Source organism: Betta splendens, chromosome 19, assembly GCF_900634795.4.
Source record: "Betta splendens chromosome 19, fBetSpl5.4, whole genome shotgun sequence".
Taxonomy (NCBI): Eukaryota; Metazoa; Chordata; class Actinopteri; order Anabantiformes; family Osphronemidae; genus Betta; species Betta splendens.
The window spans coordinates 14,159,263-14,180,952 of NC_040898.2; the positions used below are offsets into that span (position 1 = coordinate 14,159,263).

At 48.2% G+C, this 21,690-nt stretch overlaps 2 protein-coding genes and 1 long non-coding RNA gene across 11 annotated transcripts; 2 read left to right on the top strand and 1 right to left on the bottom strand.

Annotated features, from left to right (window-relative positions):
• The first annotated feature begins 1,965 nt into the window (after positions 1-1,965).
• On the top strand, positions 1,966-6,764 carry mfsd13a (major facilitator superfamily domain containing 13A). 2 transcript variants are annotated; one of them, XM_029134205.3, is made up of 9 exons: positions 1,966-2,121; positions 2,350-2,611; positions 2,733-2,812; positions 3,141-3,590; positions 3,705-3,825; positions 3,989-4,085; positions 4,334-4,505; positions 5,469-5,662; positions 5,781-6,764. In XM_029134205.3, the coding sequence occupies exons 2-9, from the start codon at positions 2,444-2,446 to the stop codon at positions 6,029-6,031; spliced, it is 1,533 nt and encodes a 510-aa protein (XP_028990038.1). In that variant the 5' UTR covers positions 1,966-2,121; positions 2,350-2,443; the 3' UTR covers positions 6,032-6,764. The 2 variants fall into 2 exon arrangements, with proteins under 2 accessions (XP_028990038.1, XP_028990040.1); XM_029134207.3 differs by having other exon boundaries at positions 2,005-2,103.
• On the bottom strand, positions 6,598-8,647 carry LOC129603400 (uncharacterized). The gene is made up of 2 exons (XR_008693216.1): positions 8,516-8,647; positions 6,598-8,391 (listed from the first exon to the last, which is right to left on the bottom strand). It is a non-coding gene; the product is annotated as an uncharacterized LOC129603400 (long non-coding RNA).
• Positions 7,159-21,635, top strand: arhgap27 (Rho GTPase activating protein 27). 8 transcript variants are annotated; one of them, XM_029134202.3, is made up of 20 exons: positions 7,166-7,489; positions 8,069-8,229; positions 8,533-9,262; positions 15,267-15,722; positions 16,173-16,409; positions 16,528-16,608; positions 16,848-16,970; positions 17,368-17,454; positions 17,534-17,596; positions 18,031-18,098; positions 18,192-18,279; positions 18,657-18,758; positions 19,177-19,275; positions 19,364-19,469; positions 19,557-19,691; positions 19,839-19,937; positions 20,008-20,085; positions 20,194-20,325; positions 20,446-20,551; positions 20,630-21,634. In XM_029134202.3, exons 3-20 carry the CDS (start codon positions 8,588-8,590, stop codon positions 20,805-20,807), a joined length of 2,913 nt encoding a protein of 970 aa, XP_028990035.1. In that variant the 5' UTR covers positions 7,166-7,489; positions 8,069-8,229; positions 8,533-8,587; the 3' UTR covers positions 20,808-21,634. The 8 variants fall into 8 exon arrangements, with proteins under 8 accessions (XP_028990032.1, XP_028990031.1, XP_028990035.1 ...); XM_029134201.3 differs by having other exon boundaries at positions 7,170-7,489; positions 19,364-19,487; positions 20,630-21,633; XM_029134199.3 differs by having other exon boundaries at positions 7,159-7,489; positions 20,008-20,325; positions 20,630-21,635.
• The last annotated feature ends 55 nt before the right edge of the window (positions 21,636-21,690 follow it).

Below are 21,690 nucleotides of genomic sequence, written 5' to 3' on the forward strand. Positions count from 1 at the left end.
TGCTGTAGAAGCAGCAGCTGGGGCAGGGTTTGACATCCCCGCTCTAAGGTCACAGAAATCAGCTGTTTGTTGCTCTGTGATGACGTCACCACGCAGTTACAGCAGCTGCCAGCAGGTGGTGCTGTGTGCTATCTGGGCTCTGATGTCTGCGGAGTCCTGGGCGTCTGCAGCCTCTGCAGCCTCTGCAGCCTGTGCTGGAGGCTTCTGAGGGTGCAGCTCTCAGTCGAGCGTCAGCCTCACTCTCAGGCATGTTGATGTGAGCGGTGAGCAGCGGGGAGCTCCTCCTTCGACCAGCAGAGGGATCCTCATGTACGGGTTCTCATCATACAGGAAGCTGACAGCCAGGTCCATGACAGGCCGACAGGCTGCCGTGTTCTGGTCGTTCAGGGCCCAGACCCTGGACCCGCGCGTCCGTCTACAGTGTCTGGGTGAGGCTGGAGGACTGGACTGCGTTTTGACGTGGGCTTTAGCTGCAGCCGCTCGCAGGCGGCTCAGGTCCATCTGGAAGCGGTGCATGACCCGGCCGTTCTCACGCCCCCCTCAGCATCTGCTCCACATAATGGTTGGTTTTCTTGGGGACATTGAGGCGGACACTCTGGACCAGCGGTGGCCCGGCGCTGCTGTCTCGGTCGTCGAACACGGCGGTCCGCTTCAGGATCTTCACCATCGGGCCCCTTGGTGGCCATGATGAGGGTCCCGTCCTCTCACCACATCAGGCGTCTTTATGGTGCCCCCCATGACCTGCATCAGCACACTGGTTTTACTACTGTTGCGTTAGTCTTTCCTCAACAGTCATATTGCGAAAGGTCGTACACAGTTATGTACATTGAACATGCAACACATTTGATGATGAAATAGTAAAAGGATGGAGACTGCTGTTAAGGAAAAATAACTAGCTCCATACTACAGTGTTATTTTTTTAATAACCTTGTTTTTTTTTTTGTTCTGTCCAGCAGTTCAACAAGTGATGGACAGCTTTGCTTTTACAAGAGGAGTATATTAGAAATATATATACTCTTCTTGGTTAATGGTTTATTTAATGTTTTCTTAAACCAATCCTCAATATGTGCGATGTCGCTTTGTTGGTGGACAGGTTGAGTTTTTGCTTTGAGGTGTGTGTGCGGGAGGGGGGGGTGCAACCAGCTGCTGAAACCAAGCAAATCAGTTAAGCAAACAATCGATGCAAAATAAATAAGCAGGGATGAACCTTAGGCTAACACATTCATAACTAAACAACTGCTGTACTGTGGTTTACCTTTGAGATTAATACTAATACCAATAATAATGTTAATGTATGTGCACACACACTCATACAAACATATATATATCATATACATACACATATGCATTGTTATACATAATCTCATAATACTTTCTAATAGCCATGACATACAATACCCCAATTTCCATATTTACACATTAGATTTAGATTTAACAGGGCTTAGAAAGCCTGTTTATCAGCTCAGCTGTTGAGTGTCACACTACAAGGTTAGTAAAGCTGCAGCTTAACGCTGTTCACCCAAAGGGTGAGGCAGACGTTGGTGCATGAACTATGCCACTTGTGAAAGCCAGGGTGATGGAGGAGCTCGGACACTACGCCCATCCAACAAGCAGAGGAAAGAACCCTAGCAGCCAGGGAGCCCACACACCTTCAGTTCAGGAGGGCAGGTGCTGCGACCCACACAGAACCCCACAGGCAGAGCTGCAGCAGCCACAGAGACAGAACCTGAATTGAATTGAATTGAATTGAATTGAATAAAACTGATTCAATCAATAAATTAAATAGAATTGAATTAAATGACACTGATTCTTTATTCTCCGTTTTGACTGTGTTGTTGTCTTTTAATTAACCATTGTGACAGTCCCTGGCTGCATCTACTGTCTTTTCTGCAGACCATTTAAACATCTGCACTTCACCGTTTGACCGCTAGGGGGCGCTGTGACTTCGCCTGTGGCCGCTCCGCTCGAGAAGCCTCATTAATTCGGCGCAGCTGTAGTCGTGACGTCACTCAGACCGTCTGCGCCTACGCAGCCGCTACGGACCGTCACGACAGCCGGACACAACTTGTTAGGTTTCCGGACGCAGTACGGAGGATTAACACGGTAACAGCTCTTCTGTCGGTACGTACCTTCTGTTATGATTATGGTTGATACTCATTTACGAAGATATAATTTCTGTGAGCCAGCTTGTCGGCTAATGCTAATGCTAGCTACCGCTAACCCTTAGCTTATCGGCAATAGTTGGGGTTAGAGATCAATAAAGTGTTGCTAGTCTGGTGAGGACTGACGCGCTAAAAACATTCCCGACAACTCTCGGTGAGTTCACACTGTTGCTCATCGGTTTTGCAGCCGCCATGAGGCCGTGACCCGGGGTCGGCCCGGCCGTGACATGGTTCCAGCTCGGCACAGAGGAAGGAGCGAGGGCAGAGACTGAGGAGGAAGAATGGGCCGCGGCGTCTGGGGCTGCTGGCAAGGTGTTGGCTCAGCGGCGTTGCTCTACGGATCCTTGGCCTTGTTCACCTCCATCCTGCACAACGTGTTCCTGCTTTACTACGTGGAGACGTTTGTGTCTGTTTACAAGATTGACAAAGTCTCCTTCTGGGTGGGAGAGGTGAGGAAGCAGCGTCTGGGACAGTTCCAGCTGGGTTATGATGTTTCACTGCTAGCCCAGTGTTTCTACATGCCAGCTCCTCTAACTTGTCCTGTCCTTCATTTATTTTTCTGTTCCGCAGACAGTTTTCCTCATATGGAACAGCCTGAACGACCCTCTGTTTGGTTGGCTGAGTGACCGCACCTTCCTCAGCTCCCCTCAGTAAGTGTCATCATCTTCCCTTGATATTAAAGTGAAAGTCTCCTTCCTCAGAGATCACATACTAGTCGTCATCAGCGTCTTCATCTGATCTACCTGAGCCCTGATGGCTCCAACGACGTGACTCATCCGCCCCAGCGCTCGTAAATGTCAGGTTAAGCTCTTGTTGGACAGAACGGCCTGCGTCATGTGGCTAATTAAACATTAGACAGGGAGCGCCATCAAACATAAGGCTGCCATCTGTTTGCATTTGGTTCCAATTAAACAAACTGTGACTCGACCTCAATGTCCGTGTTGGCACTCTAACTTGACTTCTGCCTTCTCCACCCAGGACGGGCTCTCCGGTCACGTCTCCAGAGGTGGTGCTGAAGAGACTGAAGGCGCTCTCCACCAATGGCCCGCTCTTCGCCCTTTCGTTCCTGGCCTTCTGGGTGGCGTGGGCCCGGCCGGGTCTGCAGTTCCTGCTGTGCCTGTGCCTGTACGACGGCTTCCTCACCATGGTGGACCTCCACCACAGCGCCCTGCTGGCAGACCTGGCCGTGTCGGCCGCCGATCGCACGCGCCTCAACTTTCACTGCTCGGTGTTCAGCGCGCTGGGCTCGGTTTCTGTTTTTTTGTCCTACTGTTTCTGGGACAAAGAGGACTTCTACTCGTTTCGTCTTTTCTGTGTGACACTGGCAGCTTTTTCTATCTTGGGATTTTATGTAGTGTCCAGGTTGTTGCAGAGTCATTTTCAAAAAGACATTTGTCCAAGGCAGGATGAGGAGCAGATGCTGAAAGAGTAAGGATATTAAAAGCTTTGCAGAATCCCTGAACAGTTTGGCTGAGTTGTTTTTAGGCTGCGTTGTCCTCCTCCTATCTCACGCTTCTCATGTTTTCTTTTCTTGTGTCCCAGGCTGAGTGTTGGCCAGGCTCCACATACACATCCAGAAAAGCCTGTCACTATTGGCCAGTATCTCAAGCAGCTCTCTAGACAAAGAAACTTCATGTGGTTTGTGTCAATGAACCTTGTCCAGGTAAGATGCTAATCAGTGAAAGAGAGACAGAAATTTATTATTTACAATAGTCTTGTCTTGTATATTGTTATTTTTTTATCTTTCCCTGACATGCTGTGAATCTTAATCTTCTAGATTTTGAATGTACACAGTCCACAGATGGTCTTTGTGTTTCCCCCTGCAGGTGTTTCACTGCCACTTCAACAACAACTTCTTCCCTCTGTTCCTGGAGCATCTCTTGTCTGATAATATCTCTGCCTCTACAGGTTCAGTCTTACTTGGTGAGATAAGTTTTATTGAAACAAAATAAAGCCAAAATGATGCATTAAGACATAAGTACATTACATTATAATGTAGTGGTTACTAGAAAACTACTGTACCATGATATGAGATCAGGAACTGATCTGTATGTGGCTACACGATTATTTTTTAATTTGCTCCTCACTTCCTTTTCTTTTATGATGATGTATTCCTGCTGATTTCTAGACTTTTTATTTTTAAATGCCGCTCTGCTTTTGCTCTCACACAGGGATCTCTTACATTGCCCCCCACGTGAACAACTTGTATTTCCTGACGCTGTGCCAGCGTCACGGCGTTTACCAGGTTATCCGCTGGCTATTTCTGCTCAAACTGGGACTTAGTGTAGCTATGCTGCTGGCAGGGGCTGACCACATTTATCTGCTGTGCATCTTCATTGCTAGGTATGGCCACGCACACACATTAGGACATGCATCAGGGATCCGATGTGTGACAGCTTGTACTTTTATTTGCTTGTTTTATTCATTTTCAAAGCTAAATGCCAACACACAGCGACGCGTGCTAAAGGTTTGTGTTTACAAAGACAGACTCGCCTGCAAAAACCACCCAGCCTACGTGTTCTCGGGTATAGAAGCGATTGAGTCTCTGACGATATGACCACCTCAGGTTCAACTCTTTGTGATTGTGCACATTGTTTGTTATCATCAACATCAGTCTGGAGGAAGTAAAGACAAGTGGAAAATCACTTTGCATGCGTGGCAGTTGAGGACTGCAACACTTTTTGCACCAGCGTTGGATGCATGTCATTTGCAGAAATGAATATGAATAATTGACACGAATGAAGATTCGATCTGACAAAGCACTGGTTTGAGCATTAAGGCGGATGTGTGTCTACAGCCTGATCTTACACAAAAAACCTTCTTTGCATCCACTACAGGGGATCTTGGTGTCACACTTTGTTTCCAAATTCACTTAACAATATTATGCTTGTGTTCACTGACATACACTTGTTCCTTAGCAAAAATGAACTTGACTTGAGTTGGGTCGCGAGGGCTGAAATCTGAGCACACAAGGAAATCTCTGGATTCTGCTTGTTCCTTAATCACATCGCGTGTTTGACATTTTAAAGGTTTTATTGTAGTTGGCCGTCTTATTTCGTGGTTAATATCAACTTACAATGCTGTTTCTATTGTTAACATGGTTCAAATGCTTTTCTGTCACTGTTGTGAGAGCTGCTCAGTTAGTCATTCTAGCCACAGCTGTGAATGTGTCAAGTTGTTTGCTTCTATCACTCATCAGTATCACAACCAGTGACCACACTGTTAAACTAGTTTGTTCACACTACATAATGCGGTCTCTGTGTGTACTCTGTGTGTGACCCTCCTTCGGACTTCTCTTCCTCCTAGTAACCGGGTGTTTACAGAGGGGACGTGCAAACTGCTGAAGCTGGTCATTACGGACCTGGTGGATGAGGACTTTGTGGTGAACCGGCGGCAGCAGGCTGCGTCTGCGCTTCTCTTCGGGATGGTGGCCTTGTTGACCAAACCAGGCCAGACGTTTGCTCCGCTCATCGGCACCTGGCTGCTGTGTGTGTACACAGGTAAATGCTCACGCTTGGCCCTGTCTGTCCTGTTTTTATGAAGTGTAGTTTGTCCCTGAGTCTGTTCCGCATTATCAGTCTATGCATCGTATTCATCAAATTGTTTGTATCTTCCCAGGTTATGACATCTTTGAGAGGGATCCTGTGAAGGACTCTGTGGTGCCTGTGCCTGATGTCTCCTCCGGCTCAGGGACTCAGCCTCTGCGTCTGGGCTGCTTCCACATGTTGGTATTCGTGCCTATCACCTGTGCCCTGCTGCAGCTGGCCGCTTGGTCCCGCTTCACGCTTCACGGTCGCAAGCTGCAAGGGATCAAGAACCTACGACAAGGGGCCCAGCATGGCCACCTTATCGACATCAAGGCCATATGAGCTGAATCCTGAGGGGTATCGCTGCACATGGACACTTTAAAACTGAACCCATACACCTTTGATAGAACTAGCACAGATATTAATGGATTATGCAGCTCAGCCCTATGTGCAGAGTGTAACTACTAAATAAAATGTGGTGTTGTGGGTAAATAATAGTTTTAAAATACGATTTGCCTTATTTTTTATAACAAAATACTGGAATTCATTTATATTTTAAACAGACCAAAATATGAAGTACATCCTGTTGTGATGGACCAAAGTGACATGTTTTTATGTTGGAGTCCAAAGATCTGGAAATCAATGACTGCCCTGTCAGAGTCAGCAAGATCAGGTGAGGAGTGGAGCACAGCGCTACGGCTGGGATTCCTCATGTTATTAGCACATAGGAAACTTTAAAAGCATCAATGTGTTCAGAGGATTATTGCCACTGCATGGATCAGAGTGGTCGTTTTACAGGTGAATTACATTTACACAGAACAACCTGCCAGATTGTTGTTACATTGTATTTTCTTACGTGTCCGGTTTGGATGTTTATTGCACAAAACTGCCATTTGTGTGTTGTACTGTAACGACTGTAACATCCCTTTTGTACAAAAGTGATAAACTGTAGAATTTGTAATTTATGCAGGTGAAAATATTCAAGTTCACTTCTGTCATTTTGCAAATATAAATACAATATACAAAAAAAGGAACTTGCGGCGTTGCCAATAAACTTCATGTGTGTTCAAAGTGAGATGCGGCCGGTGGATTATTTCTGCTCCTGTGAGTTAAGGAAGTGAGACGTGGAGTCCGTGAGGCGAGGGTCCACCCTGAAACTTGTTAATGACATTTAACACGTGGCCTCGGTCCAGAGATAGTTGGAACAAAACTTGTGTGTGCCGCTTGAAGTGGGACGTTTCCAGTGAGAACAAGAGGAAATCGCTGATGTACTATATATTGTTTATTACTATTTTCATGTAATCCTATTATGATGTGTCACTTTTAGCCTTCTATTAATATCTATCTCCATATACACGTCCTGCAGCCACATTAGTCATGTTCTATTTTCCTCCCAGCATTCTGTTGCCCCTTTAACTCTTGTTTGGTGATACCATGATGTCCCAACGAGTCACCGCTCTTTCCAGTCCACCCTCTGTCCGCTCTGTGTATAAAAACAGTATTGACGACGCATTGGGAAGTATGGTTATATTCAGACTTCCCATTTCTTGTGTTTCAGTCCTGCCATGCCTCATCGGCCTCTCTTGGTTCAACAACCGCTTGCTGAGAACAGGAAATAGAAGCGAGGCAGTGGATCTGGCAGCAGCAGCAGCAGCAGCAGCAGCAGCAGCAGCGTGAGCCGAGAGTCAATCCGCTTCACGGTCGCCTGACAGACGAGGAATTTACTAAATAAGTCGCCCAAGGACACAAACTATTAAACCTGAGGATATGAAGTAGCAGGATGTGAGTTTTTCCTCATTGGTGAGTTTGTGCTCATATTTGAAGTCTTTCACATTCAGAAAACGTACCTTCCAATATTTGAACAATTTAATTTGGTTTTAGAACTAAGATGTGGAAACTTAGTGAAGTCATTCATATATTGGTTAATTTTCTGTTTCGTCATTTTCTTTGTAAACATGCATTTCAGCATGTTCTCTACCAGTCAAACTCTTTATTTTCATCACTGTTGACATTGTAGATTCTCACTAAAGACATCAAATTGATGAATGAACACATGAATTGTGCAGTGAAGAAATGAGTGTGAATTAACTCCTTTTATATTTTAGCTAGACGTTTTGCTTTCGTTACTGCTTTACACCCACTCCTCATTCTCCCTTCAGCTTCATGAGGTCGTCAATTCGTTCACCGGCGCCTGTCAGGTTCATTCGTTATTTTTAGGCTCATGAAATATCAGGAAAAACCATTAAAATGAGAACGTGTGTCCAAACCAGACTGTTGGTGTAAGTTCAGTAGAACCATTTAAACTAATGAGCAAAAAGGAGTGTTTGTGTACTGAACAGCTGCCGACCGTGACATCCTGTTGTTACTTGTGTGCCGTAGTTCACGACGGAGCCGTGAAGCCTCGAGCGCTGCGTGGATGAGCCCTCCTCTCATGGCAAACTGAGATTGGCAGGTGACATCAGGCTGACGCTGCGCCGGGGGTTCGTCCGGCTTCCTGTCTTGCGGCTGAGCAGCGCTTCAGTCTGCAGCTTCAGTGGTCGGTGAGTGAGCTTTGGTTGCGCCTTTGTTTTGCAGAAATGGAAGCGACTTCCTGTGTGCAGGCTTGTACCTCTGGCACCCTTTTAGTTCAGACCCGGCTCGAATCTGACGCCGCGCTTGGTCTAAACGCGATGTGCTGTATTTGGGCCTGAGACGCCAGGAATCTGCAGAGACTCAGAGTAACCTCAATGAGAAACAACAACAAGCAGACACGAAAATGACCACAAACACACGACTAAGCACTAAAACCGCGTCTATGCATTAGAGCCACTCACGTGTTTAACTCACATTTCCTCTATTTGCAGCTCCAGGATGTTCACAGCGCCTTGACCCAGGAGCCACAGAGGAGCCGGCTGGAGCATGGAGCTGGTGTTGGTGCAGTATGAGTTCGAGTACAAAGCCAAGGACGGCCACACGGTGTCCATCAAGCCCAACGAGCGCTACATCCTGGTCTCCAAGACCAACGAGCACTGGTGGCACGTCCGCAGAGACCTGCACACCAAGCCCTTCTATGTGCCGGCACAGTACATGAAGGAGGCGCCGGCCGCCTCTGGACCCGAGGACGAGGCTGAAACCACGCAGGCCTCAGCTCAGGACGCCTCCAGACAGACGTACAGGTTCTCCACCTTTGGCCTGTGTGACGACAGACCAGATATAAAACTGTGGGAGGCTCCAAAAAAAGCCCAGAACCACAACAGCGTTGAACCTCTGAAAACAAGTGGCGATCAGCTGTACTCACGGCCTCTTCATGTGCCGAAGGTCCGGAACGGACCCAAACGGCCCAGAAGCCTGTTGCTGGCGGTTAAAGCAGAAGAGCCACAGGCGGCTGTCGTGACGACTGTGGACGACAGCCTGGTCTTCTCTTCGCCCCCGAACCCTGTATATGACACCATACCGGAGATAACCGTCACAGACCTGGACTCGTTCCCTGCTCCTCCCAGCCCCGCTGCCTTCTGTGGCCTTTCTGCATCGCAGCAGGAGGATCTGGTCCCATCTGCACGAGCATCTTCTACAGACACGCTGTCCCCTGAGCTGGTAGGTTTTATACTGATGTCCTCCGGTGGGCATTATGTGATTGTATCGTTGCAGCCACTAGGGGGCGCTGTTTCACCGCGTAAGACGTGGATCCAGGTCACAGCCCAGCCCTGAAAAAGGCTTTACTGACCCAGAGTCAGTTTAAGGAGTGTTGGCCCATTTATCTCTGTCCTTTTGGAGATAATAAGTGAAAGCCTTTCATTCTTTGGTTTCCAGTTGGAATAAGTCCCAAATAACTTTGATTCAGTTTAAGTGAATTTCAAACAAAAGTACATATTTATCTTTTTTTAGACTCACAAAGTGAAAGTGTCCTATTTCTATTGTAATTTATTTTTAAAGTATCTTTACTTTAATATTTCTATTTTCTAATCTGCTGAAGTTTATGTGAAAAGTTCAGGACCAGAGCTGCAGGTTTGAACCCCGTCATTTGGGACCAGGATCCGATTCCACAGCTCCCTCTGGCGCCGCTAAAAGTTTCTCACACCGTTTTTTTTTTCCTGTTTCACAGATTTAATAGTGCTGAGAGTTATTAAATCACCAGTTATTTATTAGCGCTGGAGTTTTGGTTCCAGCTGTGAACCTGGGCCACGTTGAGGCTGGAGGCCTGTTCAGCAGTGAGGGCCCAGACGTGGAGCTAGTGCGGGTTGCGTTCAGGGTCTCGGTGCCAGCTCATCAGCATATGAATGGCCACCGGTCGCCCTCTTTCATGACACTTCTATGGGCGAACGAGGTGCTTCTTGAATGCCTCAGTGAAAGCAGCTGATTCACACTCAGACTTGTTCAGCCGAGCTCCTGGACGCACTTCCACCGGGTGTGTATCTCGCATTTCACTCGTTCATCTGTGCTTTCTTTTGCGCGGCCGCTGAACTCGGAGCCTCGTTTTGAACAGAGGCTTTGCGGTGTTCGGCTCCAGGCCGGTGCGTAAATGCGCGAATGCGCAAATGCGCGTCTGGTCAACTTTTTACGCGCAGCCACTGCGTGGCAGCAGAACAGGTTAGGAACAGGTCGGGTCGGAGGCGGCGTCTTCCCAGGAAAGGAAAGAGTTAACGCGAAAGCTGCGGCCACTCCCAGAGCTCCAGCTGCTACCTGGTTTCCCAGCGCCGGCGACGGTCCTGGGAATTATGTTTACGCGCATCGCAAAGCGGGCGATGACACGAGCGCCAGTCTGTCCGCCGTCTCACCAACGTTCAGCGGACGTGCAGTGGTTCGCTGAATAGACACGAGAGGAGTTTGGGTTCCAGGTGAGTCGATGGCACCTGTCCATGGGTTAGTCACAGGTAAAGGAGGGGGAAGGAGAAAGTTTCGGGTGCTTTTTAGCCAAGTGTTGCGGCTCAGTCTCGTCTCCAAGCGCATCCAGCGATTATGTGCGCACCGTAACGCTGTAATTATCAGCACTGTCGCTCCAGCGTCAAACACTGGAATGAATTTATGCCTCGCGATCACCGCTCGCTGTAATTTACGCCTTTAAACTCCCCAGTGGAGGCATGAATGAGCCCCTACAGTTGTAACAGGGGCTGTAGACGTGCCAGGACCCCTCAAGTGCATCAATTCTTGTCCTCACAATGGAGGGCCGTCTCCATGGTGATCTGAGGTGGTCTGGCCTGACTCCCAGCGAGCGGACGGGACTGGAGGCCATGCAGTTGGCCTGTGTGCATATGTAATTAACTGAAATGTGCGCCGTTTAATATCAAGAGGATCACACGTTCTTGGCTCTGAAACAGATGTAAAGTTTGTTAAGCGGATGAAAACATCCATTTGGAAGTTTGACCCCCGTCGGCCCTGCGGTTGAACCTGAGGTGAGCTATGACAGTGAATGCATCATCCGGAGGTGCTGGACACCTCGCATCGCATGTACAAAAGCACGCATTCCTGCTGCCGTGTGAAACAGACAACACGAGATGCCAGAGAACTGCTCCAGCAGGTCGTGTGAGTGTCTCATCAGCCGCCTGTGATCCGACGTGAAGCCCGAGGCGCCCGATGGCTTCAATGAGCCTGTCAGACTATTATTCTAAATCAGAACCTGGCAACCTGTATACAGTATATTAAATTACAGTAAATATGCTTCTGTTAATTTGCAGAACACAAGCAAAACAGCAGCCTCCATCTGTGTTTAGACAAAGAACCAAAGGAGCAACTTGAGCCTAACTTTAAACTTTGTCACAAACAGCCTGTTGGCTATTTATTAGGCGCAAACCAGGGAGAGGAGTAGCTTTCTTAAGGCTAATGTCAAGCAGTGCTCACACTTCTTCCACTGAAAGTCAAACATCTTCATTTGCAGCTCATACACACGGCAGAGGTCTTTGTTCAGCGGCTGTGGGAGTTCACACACAGGAATGTCCTTTGTGTGCTCACTACTCTAAAGAATGTTTCTGACATGTGTCCTATCGTCCTGTGATTATTCCAGTGGCGCCGTTTGTTTGCATGTTGCATGATGGCACTCGCTTCTTGCACCTGCACCTAAATATGGGCAGTGGTTCCTGTTGCAGCAGAGCATGCAAACCTGCACCGGAGGGTGGAGATAAAATACGATTATCTGATAGATTCCCCACGGAGCATTTCAGGAGCTTCCCTGGATTCTGGGCCATGGAGAGTGTGATGTAAGAGGGGGGCGGAGCCACAGATTCAATGGCCGGACTGTGAGTGTTTTGTGGCGTGATGTGGGCCCCAATTTGTTGCACCATTGTGTGATTGGATGAGCGCTAATGTGGTTAAGTAATCAGGCAGATTGCTGCTTGGTGCATTGCTGAGGGCGGACGTGTTATCTCCTCTGCTCTGGAGGATTTTCACTCCCGTCGATGCCCCAAAGGTCTAAAATCATGCAAATTTAGGTGAAGAGCAGGCGTAAATCTGACCCGTATCTCTAAAATCAGGCAGCGCCGGCTGCTGTCAAGGTTTTTCTTTCACATTTGAATGGCAAACGATCTCCTCTGGAGGTGCGTGGAAGCGGAAGGAGTTTTGGATGCTCCACGGCACCAGCTGGAACCAGCGGAGCAGTCGGCAAGCGTGGGCGGAAACCTGGCCTCAAACCTGGTTCACACCGACCCTGACCCAAAAAAACAGTGGCCGGCGTCGTCCTCCACCAGGCTTCCTGTTCGTCTGAAAGCATCACTTCCTCTTTCTCCCTGTTACTGCCCGACTACATCAGCGTAGAACCTTCATTCGCCTTTTGCAGCATCTTCGTTTACTAAAACCACTGAACTGAGGTGTGTCATTGCCATGGTCCCTTTTTGCAGCAGGGCAGGTTGTTGCTGCAGTGACCTGTCGGCCTCTCTCTGTTCTGGGCTCCTGCCGCTCAGACACTTGCCCTCTGGCCTGTTGTCCCACCGCTGCGGACCCAGACGGTCTCACGCACCCGTCCGTCTGCGTCTGCGTCCCCGTTTGCATCCCTGTCTGCATCCTCGTCTGCGTCCTCGTCTCCATCTGCATCCGCGTCTGCATCCGTGTGCGCGTCTGCGTCCGCGTCCAAGTCTGCGTCTGTTTCAGTGTCCGCGTCTGCGTCTGCGTCTGCATCTGCGTCTGCGTCTGCGTCTGCGTCTGCGTCTGCGTCTGCGTCCTCACCCTCACTCTCCGCGGGCCCTTCCTGCTGCTGTCGTAACGAGTTCTGCTCTGCAGTTCTGCTTTCTGCGCTGGCTGCAGCGCGGGGAGGATGTGAGCGCGAGCCCCTCCCGTCACACGCTGAGCGCTGCTGCTGGGACACTCGCTTTCTCTCAGTAGGACCATGTGAACATGGTGGACATGTACTCCAGGGTTGGCTCGCGTTACCGGGCCAAGCAGCGCCTGAGTCTGCCCGCGGTGCCTCAGGTAGGTGACGCCGGAGCAGCTCATACTCGCTCATGTGTCCTCTGTAATTATGTTTTGATGGCTTACTTCCTGCTTTGAGCTGCACTTGTCTCTTCCTGTAACGCGTCAGGGTTATATTTTGGTGCTGCTGATTTGGGGTTTGGGGTCTTTTATTTCAGGCTTAGTCTCTTAGTCTTAGTATCAAAGCGACCACACCAGAGAACCAGAGACGTGTCATATGGAGACACATGAAGAGTGCCACACATTTCCTTTTGTTTTTGCAGTATTAAGAACCTGAAGTAGCTGTGTAACTTCGCATGCAACACTGAGATGGTGCAAATTTTGACCACCTACAGAGGTTTCAGTGGTTGAATCAGAGACTGTGGGATGGAAAAAACCAGCCACTAGAGCGCTGTGTTTATTAGACCATACACACTGGTATATTTGATGCTAGTATTCCATAGTGTCCTCAGTCTGGCAGTTATCTACTACTACCGTGTACTTTTCGTTTCCCTTTGGTCGCGCGCGGTTGGGTTTGAGTAGCTTCTTTCCAAGCGATGGGGATGTTCCAGCGTGGCTGTGTCACAGATCAATGGTGGAGCTCTTTCATTTCCTCTGTCTGCCTCTGTGTGTTGTTGGCCGTCGATCGGTTTCGGGGTCACTCTGCTCGTTGTCCGCATTGACTGAATCATTGTTATTTTGAGATCAATCGTGAAGTGAAGTCAGCAACTGATACAGAGCAAAGCTCAGAGTGGATGTGGAGGTCAATAATCCACAGTTGCTCTTTCACCCTGGTGCATTTTACTTAGAAGTTACTTCATTTTTCTTCTATCAGTGGAAAACATGCAGATCCTTTAATTACCCACAAACTATGTCCTGAAGTATTTGCTTCTTTTACTCCACATTAAACCTGGAGATGAGATGTTGAGTGACCCAGATCCGTTTATTAGCCCTTCACCCAGTGATTCCACGTTCACTAGTCACCTTTTAATGAGCCTCCAACATTTTCGTTTGCAGTTGTAGGAAATCGTAGAAGCTGTTTTTTTGTTTTTATTACACTTACAACAAATACAACAGAAATGAGCAGCTCCAGATCCAGAAAAAGAAGCCCGGAGCGTGAACAAAGATCAGCGAGACTGCATGTGTCACTTCACACGCAGTCTCGCTGATCTTTGTTCACGCTTAGAGCCGTGAGGTGGAAGGGATTCAGCATTCAGTCATGCTAAAGAGGGATTTATATCAGAAGTTCACTGCGTTCAAACAAAGGAGCTGAACACATCAGTTCTGCTGACTCAAACCTGGGGTCATCTGATACAGACCTCGCTGTCGTCTCCATTGTTTAAACGTATAACAAAATAAAGTAGTTTGCGACGAGTATTGCGAGAAATGTGAACTGGTGATAGGAGGCCTGTTGTTCTCTGGTTATTGGCTTCGCAGTGTCACATGTTTATCAGAGCAACGACCCTGCGCAGCACAGACGCAGTCACAGGTCTCAGGTCTGGGTAAATATAGACCATGAGGCGAGACTCAGTTACAGCGAGCGCTGAAGGAGAGAGCGGCTTCTTGCCTTTGTTCCAGTATGACAGCGTACGAGGGTCCCCGGGGCCCCACGGTGGTCAGGACTTGTCCCAGCAGAGCACAGGTGAGGGCAGAGGGCTTTTATTTTGGCAGGGGTCGATTGAATCCTGCTTTTAGCAGACAGAGGACGCCTTTCATCAGCCTCCCAGCTTACTCTAAACAAATGAGTTGTGATGATCGAGTATTTTGCATGTTGTGTTCCTGCCACACTCTGCTGGAGCGGTAGCTTCCTCTAGAACGCGAAAACCTGCTATTTATACCATAATAATAATTATGCCTCTGCCTCTGTCATCAGCCTGATGGTTGACTCACCGCTGCTGCTGTTTCACAGGCCTCATGTTCGTCAGTGCGGACAGAGATTGGACAGATGCTAAATAGATTTACAGATCATTTCGATGGAGGCGTGAAACGTGAGGTAACGGCCTAAACCTGCGGTTGGTGTTGTGTTGGGTTCTGCTGTCGCTACTTCCTGTCAGCGTAAGATGCGGAAGCGGATGCAGCGTTAAAAATGGTGCCTCGGGCTCAAGGCTGGCGCTTGAAACAGGCGGCCAGTTTATCTCGCGTATCAATAAGTCACAGAAACACACAAACGCTTCCTGTTTTGTGCTTTGAGGTTCTACATGTGTCATCTTTGGCCTCTCCACAGGAGGAGAATGAAAACATCAGGTCAGCTGTGTACGTCAACGTAGCACAGCTTCGCCAGAGCATCTCTGAGTCTCCTCCCTCGGCGCCTTCGTCCTACTCTCCTTCCTACCTCGACCCGGAGGGATGGGAGGTGCACGTTGATCGGGACAGTGGACAGGAGTACTACCACCACCCCCCCACCGGACGCACCACGTGGGATAATCCCTTTCTAGACCCCTCACCTTCACAGAGCCCTTGTTTCCCCTCACCCCCACCGTCTCCCGCCTACTCTCTGCCCCCCCCCTCCCCTCCTGCGTGGCCTTCAGACTGGGAGCAGCTGGTGGATGAGACCAGTGGTCGCCCCTACTACCACAACACAATGTCTGGGGAGACGTCCTGGGAGCCTCCGGAGCAGCAGAGCCCGTATCCCCCGTCCATGGAGCCCATGAGTGTGCACAGGTTTCTGGAGGACGCGGCGGTAAGGACGGCCTGGCTGCTCTACTTAGCCTGTTTTAGCTTCACCCAGGGGATAGCCGTAAATACAGGCTGCCTTTAATGGAATCCATTCTGAGCGCCTACATAGCAGAAGAGCTCAGAGCCAGAAGAGTCAGAACAGACACGTTTGTCCTTGATTGGAAGTCACGGCTAATGCACAGAGTTCAGTAACACAATCTTCATACATTAGTGTCCTCACATGGTTTTTTGTTGTTGTTGTTAGTGTTAAGTGGGTGGGGGAAGATGTGCTGGATGCTTTGACCTTTGAACCCCAGCTGTTGCCCCACTTCCTGTCATTTCTCAGAATTTACCAAAACAGGAAAGATGGCAAAACAAAAGGGCGTCTCAACACTGGGTTTTTTAGCGCTGCAGCAACTCTTCAGCTCCTCTCGCTCCCATCCTGTGGTTTCTCTGACTGTGTTTCCACCTTCAGCCGCCTCTGCCTGAGGAGGACTACCCCCAGGTGGATTACCCAGCCGTCAGCCCGCCCGAGGCCTACAGCGAGGTCCGCGCCACGGGACCCCCCACCCTCCCCAAAGAGTTTGCCCACGGCCAGAACTGGCCCGGCATCCCCAGGGCCAACCTGGACCGCAGCAACTCCACTGGCTGGAACCTCAACGTGGAACCCAACGGGACCTGGGTGTTCTCCAGTGAGCACTGCTCAGACCAGGTAGAGGTCCGCGCCGAGGCTGTCCGGCCTCATCTGAACCCAGACGTTCAGCTTTTCACCAAAACACAGATATTTTCTAGGATTGATGTGAAACTTATATATTTACGTCTTGTAACAGTGGATCAAGTCTGCGGACGAGCGAGGGAAGACCTTCTACTACCTGAAAGACGGCTCCAAGTCTCAGTGGAGCCTGCCTGAGGTAAAGCAGGATGAGAGCCAGGGCCCAAAAGGAGAAGCTCAGGCTCAGAGTCTGAAACATGATGCGTTAGCTTTCGCTTTGAGCAGATAATTACTGGCCACACATGCAATCGTACCCACACATCACCAGCTTCTCCTTTCTCTTATCTGGACTGCGTACAGGCGACGCATGCAGGCATTGGCCTGAGTTATCCTTGTTCTCTGTTTAAATCACATCACGCTACTCTGTGTTCCCGCTAGGCTCCGGCAGCGGCTTGTGGCGCGTCCAGGGTGGAGAACGGCGACGTAGACAACGCTTCCGTCATTAAGAACTGGAGGCACACCATGGGCCCGTCCCAGTTCAGCGCGCCCCAGGATGACATGGTACCAACACAAATACCAGTACACGCGAGGCGCGTTCAGGGCGTGTCAGCGAGACAGAGAGCCTCAGTCGGGCCAAAGTACCGAGGGCAAGTCCCTTCAACAGGCTGCGGCGTTTAACCCTTATTTAGCAAGGCAAATGGAGCAGCAGAAACAGGAGGGAGGGGGAGGAGGGGGAGGAAAGTTTGTATTTGTACACAAACACCTGGGATTTCCAGGATACAAATGCAGGCGTGTGCGTGCTGTTCCTGAACAACTCTCAGGGTTCAGCGTCTTGCTCAAGGGCACTGGCGTGGCCGCATTGAGTGTTTTGGTGCCGGTGCCTCCGCCCCACACGCGTGTTCAGTGAATGCATGAATGCACGCGTGGACCCATGTTTCCTTCTTCCCGTGTTCTGCAGAGGTTCGTTCCGACTCACCGGAGGAACACGTCGGACTACAGCAGCGACAGCTCCAGCACAGGAAACTCCCCAGAGACTCAACAGAATGTGAGTGCAGCTCGTGGCTGTGGTTTCGGGGCGCGGTGCGACACTCGGCCCATTAACGCTTCTCTGTGTCTCTCTTAAGGCCTTTGGGTTTAGACCCTGGAGAAACCCCTATTATCTGACCTCCAGGTGGCTGCGCTATAACGTGGGTTGTTCACCTCCGCTCAGGGCCCTGTACAACCCCCCCCAACATTAAATGTCACCCCCCCGTTCCATCCTCTGTCAGACAGTGATGCATTTCCTTGTCTGAACTAGACGCGCCTGCTGTTGTGCGTTTAATGTGTGTTGCTGTATGAACTTCCCTTTTTTGTTTCCGTCAGACTGTTGAAGCAACAGAGTGTTTATGTGTAGGCGTTCATTGGCTTCAACTGAATCTATTTAGAGGCCTAAGTTTCTAACAATACTGTGAAGTGGAAAAAGCCTGTATGAACACGCGTCGATGTTACAGCTTCCTGTCCGTCATCTAAAGTGGTCCTGAAAATGTATCTAAGCATTGTCTGTTTACATCCTCCCATATCACAGACATAAAATAGAGAGCAAGTCTACTAGAAAGTCAAACATTCTTTTTTACATTTCCAGCTGCAGAACTTAGAGAAAGCAGGAATCCTCAACAAAACAAAGGTGTCAGAAAACGGCAAAAAAGTCAGGTGAGCAGTCGACGTTCTCATGTTGCTGGTTTTTAATATGATGCCTGGTTGCTTCCCCCTCAGTTCTCAGTCATGACTGTGTCATCGTTTCAGGAAAAACTGGACCCAGACGTGGACGGTGCTTCACGGAGGCGTGCTGACGTTCCACAAGGACCCCAAGTCTGCAGCCACGGGGGCCTCGGTACGACGCGTAGCACTCAGAACGGTCGGCGCGCGTTCATGCTCAGCCGGCATTAAAAAGGAGCTGTGACACCTGAATGCTGCACACCTGCTCGCGTTGCATTCCTCGCATTTCAAAAGGGGCGGTGACAGAACGAGTCGGTCTGAATGAAGCTGGTTCCTCTTTGTTTCCTTACACTTGAAGTTTCAATATGAAACTCTGTCCTCACACACTCCCACGTTTCTTATTCCCGTCTGCTGAGGGAGCGGGTTCCACTACACACTGTGACACCGCGCACCCGTACAAACCCTCAGCCGACGGCGCTTTGTTCGTTTGTGTTTCTCTCGGCATGCATTGTCGTCACTTCTGACAGCGGCTGTGCGTTTTCTCTCGCACAGAACAAGACTAATCAGATTGTTCCAGAGGTCATGGTGGAGCTGCGAGGAGCCGTGATTGGCTGGGCCTCCAAGGACAAATCCAGCAAGAAGAATGTCTTAGAGGTGTGTTGGTTTGCTCATAACGCAGTGTGTGTTTAATCTCGAACAAATAACATGCGTAATGTTACTTTCACTTAAGACCCAGAGTTGTTGGCTCATTTAAACACACGCACAGACCTTTTACTCCACTTTACTGTATGTTGATATTAAATCATTGTGTTCATGCACCCTGAAAACATGACTGTATGTAACAGTTTTAGATCACTATCACTTCTACTGAAGAGCTACTTCCCCTCTGAACTCGTCAGATGATCACGCTTAAATAACTAAGGAAAGTGTAAAAGTCTGAAATGTCTGGAGATGCAGAAGAAAAAGCAGCTTCTACCCTCATAATCGTATCAGAGATTTTCAAAGCTTTCAGAGCACTGGGGATAAAAAGTGAAATAACATTTCCTTAACATCAGATTTTTCTCTCTTCCAGTTAAAAAGCAAGAACGGTACAGAGTTCCTGATACAGTACGACACAGAGAGCATCATCAACGACTGGTACAAAATCCTAACGGACACCATCCGGCAACTGGTCAGCTTCCATGTCCATCACTGGCCACTCCTCGTATTAGCTTAGTATTGTAAAGTGTAGTTGATTCACGTTTTTCTGTGTCTCTCAGGAGTACAAGGAACATCACTCAGACGAGGACGATGCAGACCTTTATGAGAAGATTCCCAACGTAGAACGAGATGACAAACCTGCCGTCGCTGTAGAGAAGCGAAGACGTGAGCCTAAAGAAAACTGTGAGCCGTGTCCCTCAGAGCTGCACTCATTATTACTTATTATTCCTAACACACTTCACTTCTCTCCAGCCTCCAAACCTGCGCCCACACCCTCCACCAGCTCCATAGGAGACACGGACCAGAAGAAGGTCCGAACCAAGCTGATGAAGTTCCTCATGAAACGTCCGACGCTGCAGTCCGTCAAGGAGAAAGGCTACATCAGAGGTACAGTAGCTTCCAGCCAAAAGAACCCTTTACACTACAGCACTAACACTAGGACTCGAAGCCTGAGGACGCGTGAACATTGAATGCTGTTATTTCAGCTTTTACCAGGTTATATTTCTTATCGCTCTTGTTTGTATGTATGTGCAGAAAATGTGTTTGGCTGCCACCTGGCCACGCTGTGTGCCCACGAGAGGACCACAGTCCCGAGTTTTGTGGAGAAGTGTACCAAAGCAGTGGAAAGGCGAGGTAACCGTTCATGTCAAAGTCCAAATCATACCCAAGGGTTCCTGCTCAACTAAAAGGCGCTTTATGGCAGGTTTGGACATTGATGGGCTCTATAGAGTGAATGGGAACCTCGCTGTCATTCAGAAACTGCGCTTCAAAGCCGATCATGGTAAAGTTTACTTCACTCATTCAGCAGACAAGCAGATGCTCCCTCTCTGTAGACCGCGGCGCCCCCTGCTGTGCGTTAAGGCTCTCCGCCTGCTTTGTGTCCTTACAGAGGAGCTGGACCTCGAGGACGGCCAGTGGGAGGACGTTCATGTCATCACCGGAGCGTTGAAGTTGTTTTTCCGAGAGCTTCCTGAGCCGCTTTTCCCATTCAGCCACTTTAATGACTTCATCACAGCCATCAGTAATTACATATTTATATCATCATATCAGCAATAGAAACTGAACCGAATCAACTGTAAAATGTTAGGTGATAAATATATTTATATATAAGATTGAAAACTTTGTGTTGTGTTTTTTTAAGGAATTTCAGATTACAAGACAAAATTATCCTGCATCTCTGACTTGGTCGAGTCGCTTCCTCCTGCAAATCATGATACCATGAAACTCATTTTTGGGCATTTGTGCAGGTACGCTTCATGCCGTCACGCCGGCTAATGAGGTAGTTTTGTATCAGAATCATATTGTCGTTTTATTTGGTCCGACAGGGTCATCCAGTACGGGGAAGACAATCGCATGACTGTGCAGAATGTGGCCATTGTGTTTGGCCCGACGCTGCTCCGGCCAGAGATGGAGTCATCCAACATCGCAATGCACATGGTGTTTCAGAACCAGATAGTGGAGTTCATCCTCAACGAATATAAAAGTATTTTCCACCCCAGCTAAAGCCTCCTGCTCCATCTGAAAGGCTCAGTTAACCTGTGCATGCTTACAAATACATTTAAGGGCTCCTTACGCAAAACATATGAGGTTTAACGAGATGAAAGGATCATCCACTGATACATATGAAGAATATTTACAGCAGGTCACCTTTCACACTGTTAGAAGGATCTTTCACAGTATTGTAGAACTGAAAATTTAACCGCACATGCACATTTGCTTTTGGAGCTGTGGATGTAGAAAATATTCTGAATTGCAACTCCTTCCTGAAAGCGACCATTTTCTTGAAAATTAGTTTTTGTTTAAATTGCAGTTATAATAGAGCCAAACCTGGACACATGCATTAATTCTCTGCCTAATAAATTATCATTAATTGCTTCTATCATAAGTTTTAGAAAGTTTATTGTTTGAAGAGATAGTTTTGGATTATATAATATTACTTGGTAATATACAATATATCACAAATGGCAATAACTGAGATTATTCTAAACTGCATTTTTTTGGTGACCTCTTCTTTGTAATATAGAAATGTAAAAAGTTAAATATTAATACAAATGAAGCAACTTGCTGTGAATTAGATGGTGACATAGGTTATTTTTCACTGAAATGTAAAATATAATTTTTGATTATGCTGTACTGGAAAAAGCTGTGTAATATTAACATAGAAGTATGAATGAATGATTGAATGAATATATATTTTTAACAGTTGGTAGTACAGTCAATGCATATTAGAAGAGATTTGTGCTTGTAAATAGACATAGATGGTGTATTTTATTTGTCGAAGGTTATCTAGAAATAAAATAACTTTCTTAAAAAACGAATAACTGTCTTTATTGAAGGTAAAATATCCTGAAAATATATTTAGGACTGTGAACAAACAGTATGTTGC